This window comes from Camelus bactrianus, chromosome 3 (genome assembly GCF_048773025.1).
Source record: "Camelus bactrianus isolate YW-2024 breed Bactrian camel chromosome 3, ASM4877302v1, whole genome shotgun sequence".
NCBI lineage: Eukaryota > Metazoa > Chordata > Mammalia > Artiodactyla > Camelidae > Camelus > Camelus bactrianus.
In genome coordinates, this window is record NC_133541.1 from 107183298 (window position 1) to 107201193 (window position 17896).

The following is a 17896-nucleotide window of genomic DNA, read 5'->3' on the forward strand; positions in this document are numbered from 1 at the left end:
GTCCCGTGGCCACCCAAGTCCCTCTGGCCTTCACACCCCCAATCTTCTACCCTTTCTTAGACATGAATGGTGTTGATGGGGATAAAGAGTAACAAATATGCAAACAAATTTTTTGAAAAAGCCCTCTTTCTGAGTGTTCACTGAATGACCAGCACTGTTCTGATATATATGTATTAACTCATTTAATCCTCACAACAGTCTGGAAAGGTAGATGCTGTCATCTCATTTTATAGTTGAGGAAACTGAGGCACAAAGAGAGGAAGTAACCTGCTCAAGGTCATCCAGCTAGTGGCAGAGCCAGGATATGCATTGGGGCAGGAGGCCTCTGGAGCCCATGCCTTCCAACTGCTGCACTGAACAGCTCCCTTGCAGTAGAGTGGGATTAAAGCCTGTGTATAGTGTGCTTATTATTCCCTTGAAAATATGATTCTTTTTTAAAACAGCAATGTGAATGAGGTGCTGTTTCCTATAAATGATAGATGAACACAGACACAAAAAAGAACAAGAGTTTTTTAAAGTATTTGGGTAGATAAGCTTCAGGCTGCAGACACTCTAAGGGTCTGGGGACTCTGAAGTCAGGCTCTTCTGTTGCTGTAGGTTTGAGATTTGACCTGATTCCTGTTAGGGTTCCTCGCTTGTCCATTTCTGCCTTCCTGCTTGACCTGCTAGGAGTCAAGATGCCACTCTGTCCCCCAAGCATACCTGGTGGCATCTCCATTCCCTGCCTTCACTGCTTCACTGCTTCTCTGGTACAGTTTCCAGGTAAAATGTAGGATGGCCAATTAAATTTGAATTTCAGAAAAACAGTAATGTGTTAGTAATTCCCATGTAACATTTGAGACATATTTATACTGAAACATACTTTATTATTTATCTGAAGCTCAAATTTAACTGAGCATCTTGTATTTTCCCTCACTAATTTGGCAAACCTATTCCCTGGCATTTACAGAGTCTATAGAAAGTAGCCTCCTCATCCTTTACTCCTCATTGTTAGCCAAGAAGAGGCGCAAAGAATCCACTTGGCTTTTCTTCTCCTAGGTGCAACTATGTGCTGGATCAAGGCTTTAGGATCCAGGCTGCTTCCTACCAGCTCTCTCTGTTCCCTGCCCAGCCCCCAGGCCCTGCTGTAAAGGTCCTTTTCCCAGTCCCACAGCCACAGCACTTTAAAAGATTTTTGGACCTTAGGCATAACTGTTTTTAACAGTTTTCCCCTCCCAAGTGAGGCAGGTTCCCTGTCCTTATGAATGACTCCCAGTGCAACTCAGATATTCGCAGGAGTTCCCACATAGGGTCCTGTTACTGGAAGTCATCATGCTCTAGTGCAGTGGTTGTCCAAGAGAAATACAATGTGAAGGAGGAACATTATAGCTCAAGTGGTAGAGTGCATGCTTAGCATGCTTGAGGTCCTGGCTTCAGTCCTCAGTACCTCCAATAAAAATAAATAAATAAATAGACCTAATTACCTCCCCACCCCCCAAAAAAACCCCACAAATAACCCAACCAACCAACCAACCAAAAAAAACAAAAACAGATAAAGAAAAACAAATATAATGACAGTCACAAATTTAATTTAAAAATTTTGAGTAGCTACATTAAAAAAATTAAAGCAGGTGAAATTAATTTTAATGATGTATCTTACCTAACCCAATATATCCAAAATAATATTTCAACATTTAATCAATGTAAAACTCATTCATGGTACATTTTACTTATTATTATTATTTTTTTGTGTGAAACCTTTGCAATCCCAGTGTCTTTTAAGCTGACAGCACATCTCAGTTGGGATTCTTCATATTTCAAGCGCCCAATAGCCACATGTGGCTGTGGCTTGCAGGTCTAGTGTTTTAGAGCAGGGACTGTGGAGTCTGACTGTGAAGGTTCTGCCACCCATAGCTCCTTCATGTCTCTGAGCCTCAGTTTCATGCCTTCTGTGTGAAAATAGTACCCATCTCTGTGCCAGCCATGACTGTGGGTACTTAACATGTAGTAGCCCTTTTCATTCTTCTGACACTGCTATTTGTTGATTATTATTATTATTATTATTATAACTATTGTAGTCCCCATTTTACTAAAGAAAAATCTGAGACTCAGGGAGTTTAAGTAACTTTCCTAAGGTCACACAACTTAACCAGGTAGTAAGGATTTGAACCCAGCTCTTTCAGACTCTAGAGCCTTAGCTCTTGACCATCCTGCCTCCATTTCTTATTTCTCCCGGGCTAGAGATAGAGTGTCCTTTTGATACTGGGAGTAACTTCTTTGCTGCTGTGACTTCTTTACAGTCTGTGACTAGAAAGACAAGAGGAGAGGAAATAAGTCCTTGGTGCCTGTAGCATTCCTACCTCTCTGACAGCTCTGCTCTAGTTTGCCTTCCTCCACCCTTCAGTTACTAAAACGCCCTTGCCTCTGGCCATACTGGTATGATAGGTTTCTTTGACATTAGACACATTCCTGCAGAATCACCCTCAAGGAGAATGTGGTTTGAGGGCTACGCCCAAACTCTCTCTTAGTGAGATCATCTCTGCAGCTGACTGATCTCCCTGTCACACACCTTCTCCTTTGCTGTGGGTTTAAGGTGATCTTTCCTGGCCACAGTCTCCCTCAGTTTCAGGGCTCTCCTGAGGGAATTCTTTCTGAGAATTGGCTGGACCAGCACTGGGGAAGGGGTTTGATCCTGGGGTGATAGTCTTGCTGTGGGAGTCTTTGCTGAGAGCTGGACCATGCTGGTCTAGGTGCCATCTGATGTGTCCCATGGAGGGCCTGGTGCATTTCAGAGGTACAACCCACAGCAGTTGGGTCACCTGGGCTTCCTATGGTCTGTGGCTCACTTGCCCTTTTGTGATTAATAAGTTCTCTTCACCATCACCACTTCCCCCTAGAGGGATAACCAAATGCTCTTGCCTGAATATTTGTAGTAGCCTTCTAACAGCTATTCCTGTTAACACTTTGGACCCCTGGTTTAATCTCAACATAGTATAGACCTAATAGACTGACTTTATTTATTTATTTATTTATTTATTTATTTAAATATTTTTTATTGATTTATAATCATTTTACAATGTTGCGTCAAATTCCAGTGTAGAGCACAATTTTTCAGTTAGACATGAACATATATATATTCATTGTCACATTTTTTTCTCTGTGAGCTACCATAAGATCTTGTGTATATTTCCCTGTGCTTTACAGTATAATCTTGTTTATCTATTCTACAATTTTAAAATCCAGTCTATCCCTTCCCACCCTCCACCCCCTTGGCAACCGCAAGTTTGTATTCTATGTCTATGAGTCTATTTCTGTTTTGTGTTTATCCTTTTTTTTTGTTTTTGTTTTTTAGATTCCACATATGAGCGATCTCATATGGTATTTTTCTTTCTCTTTCTGGCTTACTTCACTTAAAATGACATTCTCCAGGAGCATCCATGTTGCTGCAAATGGCGTTATGTTGTCCGTTTTTATGGCTGAATAGTATTCCATTGTAGAAATATACCACATCTTCTTTATCCAGTCATATGCTGATGGACATTTAGGGTGTTTCCATATCTTGGCTATTGTAAATAGTGCTTCTATGAACATTGGGGTGCATGTGTCATTTTGGAGTAGGGTTCCTTCTGGATATAAGCCCAGGAGCGGGATTCCTGGGTCATAGGGTAAGTCTATTCCTAGTCTTTTGAGGAATCTCCATACTGTTTTCCACAGTGGCTGCACCAAACTACATTCCCACCAGCAGTGTAGGAGGATTCCCCTTTCTCCACAGCCTCTCCAGCATTTGTCATTTGTGGATTTTTAAATAGACTTTATTTTTTAGAGCACTTTTAGATTTGCAGAACAGCTAAGCAGAAAGTACAGAGCGCTCCTAGTACTCTCTCCCCCACCCACAGAGTTTCCCCTGTTACTAACACCTTGCATTAGTGTGGTACATTTATTATGATTGATGAATGAATATTAATGTATTATTATTGACTAAAGCCCATAGCATACAGTGGGGTTAACTCTGTGTGTTGCTCAGTTCTGTGGGTTTAGACTGATGTATAATGTCATGTATCTCTTGGTACAGTATCATACATATAGTTTCTCTTCTCCAGAAATCCTCTGTGCTCTGCATTATATTCTGACTTCTGTATGTACTACAGCATGCTCACAACCGAAAGTTTAGTTTCCATTTGTCACCGTGCAGTTGACCCCCTTTACCCATTTTGTGCTCCCCTCAACCCCCTTTACCTTCTACACTTATTAATTGGAATTCTTCTATAAGCAAGAACTGTCCCTTCTCCCCCTTTCATTTCTTTATTCAAATGTTTATTTATCTAAGTATAAATTCTTGGATATTTTCTTTATTCTATGAGTCAGAATCCAGTACTATAATTTTCTTGCTCAAATTTTACCAACTCTGTCCATCAGGAACTCCTTCAATTTGGCTCCTGTGTCCTTTCAATATGTCTCTAACAATTTGTGAGCACTTTCTTACTTTCTGATACCACAGGATGTTCCAGGCTTATCGTATATTCTCCCTTTCCCAGCCTTGGAAGTGGCCATTTCTCCTAGTAGCCCTTGTTCCTATCTTTGGAGAGCAATATTTAGACACCAAGTTCTAGGATCTAGATATGCTCATTGCTCCGGGAGTGTCTTTGCTTCTAGGCCCTCTCTGCTGATAGAGGTAGGAAATATATGCACATATACCAACACACACATATACACATCTACATCTTTTTCTATCCATCTGTATTTAGCTATTTAAAGTATTTAAAACCATGAGTTCATACTCTATACCAATTCCAGCCCAGCATCTCAGGGTTCATTCTAATCTTCCCCCTTTTCTTATTTGTTAACATATTTCTGTGACAGGGAGAAACATTATCTGTAGTATATTTACTTATTTGTTCAAAGTTAGTCCTCACATAAAGTGGTTTCAGAATTACTAACCTGCATCCCTGTGAAAAACAGTTACTTATGTGGATTTCTTCCTACACAGTTAATTCATTTGTATAGAGTGAAGTTCATTCCGTATTGTTGGTATATTCCATTTGGGGTTCCCCCTCCACATCCTGCTTGGTCTTAATTATATATTTATTTTAGAAGTATGTGAAACATTACCATGGTTCCAAGGGTCAGAGCTATACAGAAAGGTATATTGAGCAAAGCATTGCTCCCCTCTCATCTCTGCTGCCTCATCCCATTCCCTACTCTTTCCACCTCCTCCAACAAATAACCGGTTTCATAAGGTTCTGATTTTAAAATTAGGACCACTTCTTAAATTTGCATGTCATTCATGTGCAGGGGCCATGCTAACCTTCTCCATATTGTTCTAACTTTAGTGTAAGTGCTTTTGAAATTGTACATAGGAGCGATCCTTTTAAAACAGAAACCAGATCATGTCACCCTGCTTAAAGCCCTCCAGTTGCTTCCTGCCACCGTTAGAATAAAATCTGAACACCTTATACCTATGTATACCTCTGCCTTATTTACTTACTTCAAGGCCCTACAAGATCTGGCTTTAGTTTCCAGAAGTTTATTTTCTCTGCTTTGTGCTCTTGCTCATTCTGCTCCAGCCACACCTGCCTCGTGCCACCTACATGTCAAGTGCCCACCTGCCTTCAGGCCCTTGCATTTGTTCTTCCCTAGGCCTCGTGCTGCTTTTCCACTAAACATTCCCAGGGCTAGGTCTTCTTGGTCTCTGATAAACATTCACATCTTTATGGAAGCCTTCCCTAGATAAATCTACCACTCTCTAGCTCTTTATATGGCTTTGTTTAGATTTATGGTACTCATCCCTACCTGGCATATGTATTTATTTATTGTCTGTCTCCCCACTAGAATATAAACCCCATGAGGCAGGTTCATTACTTTGTTTACAGAACTTAGAAGAGTTCCTGGCACATAGTCAATAAATAAATTGTTGGTAAATTTTTGGTGAATAAAGTTTGTCAGATGCTTTGTCTGCATTATTTGATTAATCCTCATAAAAACACTTGGAGGTGAGTACTGCTTTATTCTAATCTATAGATGAGAAAATGGAAGGTTGGAGGGATCACATACTTGCCCTAGGTTATACCAGTGGGAAAGGGTTGGCTGGAGATCTGGCCCTACTTCTCTCTGACCCCAAAGCCCACACTTGTGAGTACCCGAGCTGTGCTATAGGGTCTTTGTAAACAGGGGGTTTGGAGTTACACTTGCCGTCCGCGGTAATTGTAAAAATATAACATGAGTGTGTTTTGTAAGCTGTGAAGCACCGTACAAATATGAGAATTATCAAATATTATTGCTGAAATTATAGCTACCATTTATTAAGTACACACAGTACACCAGTCTAAGCTCTACACCATTCTGTCACTTAATCCTTACAGCAGATTTTGAAAGTGAGATGAAGAAATGGAAACTCAGGAATATGAAGGGACTCACCCAAGGTGACAGTGCTGCTAAGCCTGGCATTCTCACTCCAGAACTGGTGCGCTTAGCTGTGTCACTTACAGCTGTGTCTCTGTCTCAAGCAAGGGGACATACAGACATGCCTTTGAAAACTTGTTTCTTTTTCACTGTCAGGTAACTTATTCCTGGAATTCCAAGAGGACCTGGAGCAAGTCTATAAGGTCTACTGTGCCAACTATGAACAGGCCTTGCTGCTGGTGGAGACCTACCGGAAGGAGCCGGAGCTGCAGCAGGAGATCCAGAGTGTCATTGAGGCGGTGCTGTGAGTAGAATGACCCCCATGCACCGCAAAGTCAGGGGCCTTAAAGGTCTCACCCCTGCTTGGTGCTGGTCACACTGGTTCAGGAGTGTCCCAGTCAGGCTAGGTTAGGCTATGCTGTAGAGACAAACAACTCCCATCTCTCAGTGGCTTCGAACAACAAGGTCTGTACTTTTATGCTCCGTTGTGGGTTATCTTGGGGCTCTTCTGTACGTTATCCTCACTCTGAGACCCAAGCTAACAGCAATTACTGTCTGGAATATTGCCAGTAATTGTGACAAAGGAGAAGAGGGGGTCTAACACTGGTAATTACATGCTCTAGACCAGAAATGATAGCCATTGTATCTCATAATTCATGGGCCAGAACTAATCACATGGCTTCATCCAGCTAAGGCAAGGGCTTGCTATCCTGCCATATCTCTCAAGGTGGAAAAGCAGAAACATTTGGTGAACAGCGCTCATAACTACCATAGGAAGTGCAGGGAGATGGTGGGAACTGTGTGCTGTAAGCAGCAGTGCCAGGAAGCAGGTTTGTATCACCTGAGGAGGCCTCTCTATAGATGGCTGAAGTCTCATTCCAAGGAAAAGGGTCAGAACTGCCCTGGGGGGGGCCTCTCAGTTCAGAGCTGGGACCAGTGGCGGAAGCTCCAAGTAGATACACGTAGAGAAAAAAATTTTTTTAATTAAAAGTTTGAACAGCTACATGGTTCAAAAGCTTTAAAACATACTGAATTTATACAGTTACAAAAAAATCTTCTCAACTCTGTCTTTTCTTATACCCAATTATGCCTATGTAAGCAAATACAAATTCATACCTTATTTTCCTACCTTTTTAATGGAAGTTTGTTTTAGTTTTTACTTACAATATATCTTGGAGGTCTTTCTATTTCAATACATACATGTATGATTCTTTAAACAGCTGCATGGTTTTCTACCATGTGGCTATTCCACAGTTCATTTAACTGGTCTCTATTAATGGACTTTGGTTTGTTTCTATTCTTTTGATAGTATAGATAGTGCTACAGTGATTATTCATGAACATATGTTATTTCACTCAGGTGCAAGTATTTCTGTAAGGTAGATTTCCAGAGGTAGAGTTGCTTACTCAATGGAAGTATGTACTGATAAGTTTTGTAATACTGCAAAATTTCCCTCGGTCGAGGCTATACCAATTGACACTCCCATGAGCAATGTACGAGGGTGTCTGTTTCTCCATAGCCGCACCAGCAGAGTGTGTTATTAAATTATAGGATATTTCTCACCAAGATAGGTGGAAAATTGCATGTTAGTATGGTTTCATTTCGCATTTATCTTATGTTGATAAGTTGATCATCTTTTTGTATATCTAAGAGTCATTTATATTTCCTTGCCTGTATATTATTCTGCTTCTTTTCTGTTTTAGAAAAGCTTATATCTTCCTAGGACAAGCTCACCAAAAGGAAATAAATGAAGGCTATTTTCTAGAAATCAGAATAATGTGGGAGGAACAAAAGATTTTATTATTATTTTATCTTACTTAGACTTTTCCTTTATACCCAAGAGAAAGACAGTGAGATTTAGGTCTTTGAAGTTGACATTATCTCATATATTCTTTTTTTTTTAATATGTACTTTTATTGAAGTACAGTCAATTTACAATGTGTGTCAATTTCTGGTGTACAGCATAATGCTTCAGTCATACATGGACATACATATATTCATTTTCATATTCTTTTCAACCATAAGTTACTACAAGATATTGAATATAGTTCTTTGTGCTATACAGTATGAACTTGTTGTTTTGTCTGTTTTATATATATTAGTATCTGCAAATCTTGAACTCCCAATTTATCCCTTCCCTCCCCTGCACCATCTCGTATATTCTTGTAATCTCATAGCTTCCTGCTCCTTGTCCTTCTTCTCTCCCTTATCTTATCCTTAGCCCCCTGAAGCCTCCTTTTCAAGTATCTAGCCCTTCCCTGCCTCCAAAAAAACCTACACTCATATTCTCCTTTGATTCTTTTGATCCCATCATGGATCTTACAAATTTAGGCTTTTGCAAGTGTCACTAAATACATTTCTTCAGCTGTGAGGCAGATAACAGAAATGAGGGAAGCAAGATGCCAGATGTAGTACAAAAGGGAGTAGTGGAGACTGTGGTAAACCAGAGCCAGCAGACCCTGTATAGAGTGCAGTTGCAGCCCAGCCTCAGCTGAGTGTTGCTGTGTTGCATAGCTTTTGCTGTAACGAACATAGTGGTTTAACATATAAAACACCCCCAAAATATGTTTAAAGCAAACATTTCTTTAGGTCACACTTTTGCATGTTAGCAGTTTAGCTAGGCTCAGTAAATGATTCTTCTGTTCCTGTCTGAAAACCCTCACGTGTCTGTGATCAGCGAGGGGTCAGCTTTGCTGATGTTGGCTGGGTGCTTTTACGTATCTGGACGCACGGGCTGACTCAGCTTTGTCTTTTGAGGTCTTGGCTAGGAATATGCATGCTGTGCCAGACTCAAGTGATGGAGAAGGAGACCCCACTTCTTGATGTGAGAAGCTCCAAAGTCATATTCAAAGGATATAGATACAGATAGTAAAATAACCATTTTTTGTAAACCATCTGTCTCAGTTGCCATGCAGAAATGTGATTCCACTGTGGCCAGATCCTCTGATCTTTCAAGAGAAACCAGAAACTTTGATGTAAGTCTCCCAAGTGTTAAATGTTGGTATGTAGTTCAGACATGTAGAAACACTGTGCGGGGGCCCTGGTTGGCACAGAGGCTGCTATTTGTTACATCTTCTGCACTCTGGTCTTCCCAGCCAGGTGAATCCAAGCTTTTCTCATGGACTTTGGTGCCAGGCTGCCTGGCAGTGGATTAGGCTCTGCCTCTATTCACCTGGGAAGAGTCATTTTGTGTCTCAGAGCCTAGTTTCCCTACATGTAGAGTGGGAGTAATAATAGCAGCTCATGGAGACATAAACTCACTGCATGCAAGTGATACTCAATAAAGCCCAGCCACTATAGTTATCTTGGCTAGGCAAGGATTATGCTTCTCTGATACCACACTGTGATTTTCAGCGCTGTTGGTCCCATTTTTACTACAAACATTAGACACATTTATTATCCTGAGATATATTCTGGAAAGAAGATACATATCTTCTACCTGTATATGTGACTGAAGCAAACCAGTATAATAGCTTAACCAAAATGTAAAGGAGAAATAAAAGGAAAATAATTTCTAATAAAGAAATATATATTTCAGTGTACAAATGCTTGGGCACCTCTACACTGGAAGATACAATGAAACAATCAGATGCTTGCATCTACTTATAATAAATAATTTTGGATTTAAGCAAAGAAAAGTCAAAAGCCATTCTGTACAGGAAGTACAGAAAAAGTAAAGAACAGAGAATATGTGTACCTTGGAATAAGAACGAGCAGTGATATGAAACTTGACTTCCTTGTGTATGATAAGAGAAAGAAAGAACATAATTAAAGTAGGGATAACATTACATACTTGGGAGGCAGAGGAAATAAGGAAGTATGATGCTCTTGCAAATGATCTGGGTCTTATTTGCAAAAGGTGGTGTCATAGTAATTCCAAGGGTAATGATATGAGACTGGATGGAGTCCAAGTGTCACAAAAATTCTTAAGTTGCAGCCCATTTCAAGGCATTCATTCAGTCCCTGAATGTTGAGAGGGACATATGAGACAAAGAACAATTCCGCATAGTGTAGGACTGTCCTTGCAGGATATCCTGCAGCCCTGGTCCCTGCCCACTAAATGCCTACAGCACCCTGGAGCCTACAAGTTTTCAGTATGTCCTCAATGATCCTTTGATCTAATATTGTAGCAGGAATGACATTCTTTCTGTCATCTAAATTTTATTCTGTGTATTTATGGACAGACAGGAAATAGACTTCCCATGGGAAAGTGTAGTTGTTGGATAGATGGATGGATGGATAGATAGATAGATAGATAGAATGGATGAATGGATGGATGGATGCATTTTTAAGGGGCTCCTACTATACATGCTGTTCTAGAACTTGCTTTTTCACTTAACCATGGCCATAAATATCTTTTCATGACAGTATGAATTGTTCTACTGTGTTCTTTTTAATGGCTGCATAGAGTTCCTTTCCAGGGCAGCTCATAGTCTGTGGTTTACTTGACCATTCCCCTATTAATGGATATTTGGGTTGTTTCCAAAACTGTATCATAAATAGAGTTGCTGAATAACTTCTACCTTTATCTTTGCTCACCTGAGTTGATATTTCTGTGGGTAGATTTTTATAGTATGATTGATAGAATAAAGAGTTTGTACATTTCACAAATTGTCAAACTTCTCTTCAAAAAGATCCCACCAACTGATACTCCCACCAGGAGAATGTAAGAGGGCTGGTTTCCCCATACTCACCCAGCTCTGGCTATTATCCTTCAATTTTTGTTGTCTACCTGAAAGGCTACATAAAGAGTTTTTTCCAAATTACCTTGGAAAGGCTGTAAATGTAAGAGACTGCCGTAATTAGGCAATGACTCCTTGGTATTTTTGGAGAAGAGATGTAATCATCTCCTTGAAGACCCCACTCCTCTCTGATTTGTGAGGTGACAGCTGTCCCCGTGAGTAAGCCCAGAGGACAGAGTTCTGCAAATTCTGGTGACTGTTTCCACCTAACCTGCCCACACTAGGAAACTCTGGATGAGAGCAGATGGTCAGCGCAGGTGTGTCCTGACAGGTAATCCCACCATGCACCCCCATCCCCTGCAGCTAATGAGGGGGCTCCCACCTGCTGTTTCTAGCCTCATGGCTGATCTTCCCTGGACATTTGGTCTGGAGATTTTTCCGTAGGAAGAAAAACAAGAGGCAAGAGTACCGTGGAGAGGAGGCCAGATAATGATTGTAAACAGCATTTCTGAGTCTTCACGGAGGAGGCATGCTTAGACATGGAGGTTTGAAACCCTCGTGGGTTTCTCAGAAAGTGGGTCTGAGGGCTACTGGTCATAATCAAGGAAAAACTGTTGAAATCTCTTCCCAGATGCCATTGACTTGGGCATTCTTTCTGCAAATTCCAGACATTGTTAAAAAGGGGACTGGAAATAGTTATCCTTGTATCAAATGGTACATCTGGAAGGGACCGTGACACTATTAGTTCCTTTGTTTTGTTTTACATTTTCCTTTTTTAAATAAAAATGTTCAAGCCTATAGAAAAATAGAATAATGTAATGAATACTCACATACCCACCACCTGAAGTTAATAAGTATTAGTGTTTGCTGTTTGCCTCATCTAATCTTATGTTAAACAATTTAAAGGAAATTCCAGATATTACAGCTTTTTACCCTTAAATACTGTAAGTGCATCTTTAAACATTAAGTTCCTGTGATCTTAAAAGCTTTTCTTTTATAAAGCAACAGAACCATTTTATTAAATGAAATATCATGTGGATGTCCAACATACACAGTTGTGCTTGGAACATACATATCCAAGTGGAGATCTCACATAGACAGTTGACTGTGTGAGTCTGGAGCTCTGGAGAGAAGCTGAAAGTAGAGATCTGGGTTTGGGATGTGTTTAAAGCCATAGGACTAAATGAGATCAGTAAGAGAGTGAGTGGAGAGAGAGGGAGACGGGGAGGCCCTGGGGCACTCTGGCATTGGAGAGAAGTGAGCAGAGGAGGCCAAGAGAGTGTCCTGTGGAGTGAGACAAAGAGCATCGCTGGGACCAAAAAAGAACGTGTTTGAGAAAGAGGGAGCAGTCAGCTTTGAATGCTGTTGAGAGACCAAGTAATCTGATGGAAGGGAACTGACCATTGGATTTAGTACAGATGGGGAACCAAGGCCCAGAAAGGGGTAAAGTGAGAACTAGCAGCACCACCTAACATCTAGACCTCACACATTACAAATAAGGAAACCGAGGACCACAGAAGGAGGGTGTCTTGCCTCAGATCACACAGTGAGTTAAATGGCAGAGCTGGGACTAGAGGCTGGGCCCCCCGGAGCCCCCAAGGGTGAACTTTGCCTACCTAACACTAGCCTTCTCCCTCAGGCCGCAAGCTGGATCCTCAGGCCTCAGTTTTTTGCTGGTAATCCCTTTTCAGAGGATTACCAAATACCCATTGCTGCTGCAGAAAATTCTGGAGAACACACTTCCTGATGCCAGTGCCTATGCTGTCCTTCAGAGGGCTACCTCTGCCCTCCAGGACGTGATCACCAACATCAATGAGTACAAGAGGCGCAAAGAAGTGGGTAAGGACTTGGGTCACTTAGGGGATGGGTACGTGAGTAAAAATGCTTCTAGTTACAAAAAACTCATCTACAACTGGCTTCACCAGTAAAGGAAATATAGCAGCTCATGTAACCCACAAATCTACAGGTAAGATGGGCTTTAGGTAGGGTTTGATCAGGGTGCTGGTTTCATTTCCTTGTAATTCTCTTGTCGCTGCATTTACTCTGTGTCACCTTCCTCTTCAGGTTAGCTTCCCTCATAGTAGTAAATGGCTATTGCTATTCTAAGACTCACATCTGCACACCACACCTTCCAGGATAAAATGGGACCATTTTCCTCCTAGCTGTAATACTTAAATTGGAGCTTTACTTTGATAGGACTCATGTGGGTCATGTGCTCACCCTGAACCAATTGCCATGGCTAGAGGAATGCCTTGGGTTATGTGCCCTTCTTTGAACCAATCTCTGTGTCCAGGGGATGGGATTATATGAATTGGCTTATGCTGTCAGCACCCACCCCTTGAACTAAAGTGGTATCAGTCTTATCCAAACCACATGGCTGTGCAGGTTGTTAAAACAGAAAGGTCTGGAAATTGCGGTAGTGTCCTAAGTAGAAGAAAAGCTCAACTGCACAATGAGACAGTATAGTAATGATAATTTAGTTAATGTTTACTGAGGGTAACTATGGCACATTTTTTCGTTCATTATCTTGTTTGATCCTAACAATAGCTCTGAGGTTGGCACTATTAGCCCCATTTCACAGTTGGGTAAAATGAGAGTTTAAGTCATTTGCTCTGGGTCACAGAGCCGGTAAAAGGCCAGAGCCAGGTTTCAAACTCAGGTGTGGGGTCAGATGACAGATCCGTTGAAGGCCCTGAGCCATAAGTGGGAAAGCATGGTTCCATCCTGACCTGGAACTGAGGGACTTTAGGCAAATCACCTCTCACTTGACTTCTTCTTTAGAAAGCACATTCACATCTTTATTTTATGTGATCCTCCCAGCGATCCTGTGAGGTGGCAAGCCTCACTGACAAATGAGGAAACTGAGGCTCAAGAAGTCAGGAAGCTCTTCAGCCAGGGCTCTCACCTCAGAGTGAGGGCTCTGAGCCCAGTGCTTTTCTTCTGTGACTCGCCATTCTAATAGGTGCGACCCTGACATTTGGGAAGAAGGCCCAAGCAGGTGCCTAGCTGGGTATGTCAGGGGCCCTTGCTTTCCTGGGTTGGCTCTGGTCCATGTGCCTTCCTTCTCCTCTGTTGATACAGCCTCCAAGTACACCAAGGTGGAGCAGCTGAGCCTCCGGGAGCGACTGGCGCGCATCAACACACACACCCTCTCCAAGAAGACCACCCGGCTGAGCCAGCTGCTGAAGCAGGAGGCAGGGCTTGTATCCAAGGTGAGCACAGGTGGGAGGAAGGGTACCGTCCCAGCCATCCCAAGGGACAAGACTGTGCAGTGGTGGGGCAGGGGTCTTAGACTCCCTTCAGAGATGAGGAAACGGAGGCTGAGGGAGTGAACTTCCCAGCATTGCGTAGCCAGGAAGAGGCAGGGTTGGCACCCCTACTTAATTCTGAAGAGACAGGGTAGGGCTTTCTCCACTGCATCTTGTGTTGCTCTTTCTCTGGGGCCTCTTTATATAGATCAGGGAGCTGATATCTGAGTCTGGGCAAGAAACCAGCCTTGAACAGCTTCTAGTAGCGGCTCAGGTTGACTGTGTACTTACTCTGAACCAGGCATTAATTGATCCACATAGTGAAGTAGGTATTCATATTATCCTCATGTTGCAGAGGAGGAAACATGCTCAGAAAAGGTAAAACCCTTGCCTAAGTTCACACAGCCAGGAAGTAAGTGAACCAGGACTCATAGTCTCATGTGTCTGATTCCATAGTCTGAATGCAGCATCACTAAGCTGCACTCACTGCTTCTAATCATCCCACTCGGTTTTGGGTCTAGAGGAACTGCCTCTGAAGGATGGGTCTGTGGAAAGGTGGTCCCCATTGAGGATTTGCGACAGGGGTATGGGGTGTACACTGCCCCCATGTGGATGTTCTCAGCCTTCACAAGCATAACTTCATTCTCAGACAGAAGACAAGGAATTTGATGACTTAGAAGAGAGGTTCCACTGGGTGTCGCTCTGTGTGACTGAGCTGAAGAACAACGTGGCTGCTTACCTAGATAACCTGGAGGTGAGGATCTTATGGTTAATAATGGGTGGGGCAGGGCTGAGCTTCCCGGGCAGGAGGCATGCAGGGCCCATTGAACAAACTAGTAAAGGCACCAGCTGCAGAAACCTAAAGGAAGACCATCCAGTTGCTTGCCTCAGGCCAGAAGAGGGGCCACAGGCAAGCACCCCTCAGCTTACAGGTCATCTGACTGGGGCAGCTTCTGAGCCCGTTGAGTTCTCAGAGGGTGAGGTTCCCACTGGGCAGGGTCAAAATTCACTGGAATCAGAGCCCTCTGGAGGGATGCTCTTAGACCAGGGTGACAAACTTGGGTGCTCAAAGGGACCAGGCAGGTAATATTATTGAGTAAAGTGTGCAAGTATACAAAACTTAACGTCTGTTTATGAGACTTTTTTGGTAGAGTTCAATATATGGTAATATTTGGAGTTTGAATGACCAAATGAACGAATGAATGAGTAAAATCTAAGGAGGCAGCTCTTCCTTGGCTCAGGGGAGTTGTTGCTGTGTGGGAATGTGAACCCACTGCAGCCAGTCCTTCTGATTTTAAGGAAAAAAGAAAACTAACAATTTTAGGTGAAATCTCATGATGTGACCACGTGAGCAATTAATTAAATAAAAATTTAAATGTTATGCAGGCCTAAGAAAATATATTTCTGCAAGCCAAATTCAGCCCACAGAGACACTAGTTTGCATTTCCATCCAGCACATCTCTTGCCTTACGCCAAAATTCCCCCTTCATTCTTGTCAGCATTGCTGACTCATTCCAACCACTTAATCCCTCTTACGTGGTTTTGTTCTCAGTCACATCCATTTGCGCAAAGCAGCTCAGTCAGGCGATAGAAGGCTCTTTGGGTAATAGGATTTGGGGTGGTGTTATTGGAAGTATGTGAAAGGAGGGAGATCATAGTTACGTGGCCTCTGTGTGAGGCACATCCCTTGCTTGTTCCGGCTCATCCTGGACCCCCCGAGTGGAAAGATCTGAACAGCACAGTGAGCCAGAAGGGGAAGACCCTCAGAGAAAGAATGGAGGGGCCTTGAGAGAGAGAGAGAAACCAGAGGCCCATGAGAGAAACATCTGGCTTTGCAGAGGAAAACAGATATTTGGAAGCATTAAGGCTGCGCTTCCTTAAATGCAGGATTTACACGACAGGTACAGTGTTGACATGGAATCCCATAGTGAGCAAATGACTCTCTGTTTTAATCCTTAGAGTCCAGGAAAAGCCTCTTTGGCTGGCATGTCTATAACAATCAGGTTGAGCAAGTCTTGGGCTGGGAGCCTGTAGCAGGCTATGATGCCCAGTCAGAGCTTAATAACATTGTTTTTATAGCAATTATTCTTACATGCTTATTTATGACAATTATTACTGGTTTTCCCTTTATGGGAGTATCATAAGATTTTTTTTAAAATGCATTGATTTAAATAGGAATGCTTAGTTGATTTAAGAAAAAGTATTAATAGAACACATGGAATATGGATGTGGCAAAAAATCACCAAGGGGGTATGCAGATGTATGAAGTTGGGAGAGCATTGGAATAGAGAGAAAGATGTTGGCTCAGTCTAAGGGAGAACTTTCTGATCAGCCAAGTTGTGCAAGGTTAGAATCGATTGTGCAGATGCATAGTGGAGGTATGCAGGCAGCCTGGGCAACCTCTCCTGGGCTGTGGTGGAGGGGGATTCAGGTGTGAGATGGCCACAACGGGCTGTGATTGGCTGTCTCGTTTGACTCCATCCAGGCTTTCCTCCGCTTCCGGCCTCAGGAATATGATTTGGACATTCCTGGGGCCCCCGTGGTGCAGTACCGTTACCTGGCAAGAGACCTGCAGCTCCAGGCCTTCCCCGAGTTTGTGAGTGGAACTTCTCCTTCCTTTGTTAGGCAGGTGGCCAAGCCCGTATGAATAATATTTAGAAGTCAGGCTCTTTCCATGATTGTCACATCCTTAACGGCTCTGGGCAGTCAGCAGGGCAGAGATTATTATTAGTGTGTTTTACTGATAAAAATAGCCCCAACTAACATTTATTGAGCCTTGCTATTGGCCAGGCACTGTGTTAAACTCTTTACATTCTTTACCTCATTTAATCCTCACAATCCAGCTTACAGGGGATGTACTGTTAGTAGCCCCATTCTGCAGATGAGAGCTTGAGACTCAGAGGGGGCGACCTTCCTAGATTTTCAGATGGTCAGTAGGAAGCTGGGATCTGAGCCACAAGGACTGTGCTTTTGACCACCACTCCGTAAAAATCTTTCTCAAGGTTTGTGCCCAGTAACCATATTAAGAAGTGACACTTCTGTAAGCTTGTTACATACATTGGCCCCATTTTTCAGATGGGCATGTCGAGGCCCAGAAAGGTTAGGTAATATGCTAGAGGTCACAGCTGGTCTGTAGGAGTGGGACTGGAACCCAGTCCTGCCTACCTCCAAAGCCCCTTCTCCCTGTGCTGCCCTCTGCCACCTCCTTCCCCTACTCCCAAGGTCACCTCTCCCCACAGAAGCAGCGTCTGGAAGGTCTGGTGTGGCAGCCACTATGCAGCCTGACCAAAACCCTGGCTGGCCCTCAGAACCTGATCAAGAAGCGCCTGGACAAACTACTGGACTTTGAGAGGGTGGAAGAGAAGCTGCTGGAGGTGGGCAGCATGACCTACGAGGAGGAGATGGCCCGGCACACGTACCAGGCCCTCAACTCCCTGCTGGTGGCCGAGCTCCCACAGTTTAACCAGCTGGCCATGCAGTGGCTGGGCCAGATCCTGTGCACATTCGTGACCCTCCAGAGGGACCTTGCAGAGCAAGTGCTACAGAGGGCAGAGGGCACCTTGGCCCAGGTGAGGACTCTGGGACTGG

The 17896-nt window shown here is 42.9% G+C and overlaps 1 protein-coding gene and 1 non-coding gene across 14 annotated transcripts in view; one reads left to right on the plus strand and one right to left on the minus strand.

The window, feature by feature from the left end:
- Positions 1-17896, plus strand: part of ARHGEF37 (Rho guanine nucleotide exchange factor 37) — a 113598-nt gene that overhangs the window by 17446 nt on the left and 78256 nt on the right. For all 13 annotated transcript variants that reach the window (XM_045517489.2, XM_010956099.3, XM_074360916.1 and 10 more), the window contains 6 exons: positions 6535-6682; positions 12700-12899; positions 14142-14272; positions 14958-15062; positions 16794-16904; positions 17548-17877. In XM_045517489.2, coding sequence (XP_045373445.1) covers positions 6535-6682; positions 12700-12899; positions 14142-14272; positions 14958-15062; positions 16794-16904; positions 17548-17877 — 1025 coding nt within the window. The remainder of the gene's footprint in view (positions 1-6534; positions 6683-12699; positions 12900-14141; positions 14273-14957; positions 15063-16793; positions 16905-17547; positions 17878-17896) is intronic.
- Positions 5227-5332, minus strand: LOC123617173 (U6 spliceosomal RNA). Its single transcript, XR_006725296.1, has one exon. It is a non-coding gene; the product is annotated as a U6 spliceosomal RNA (small nuclear RNA).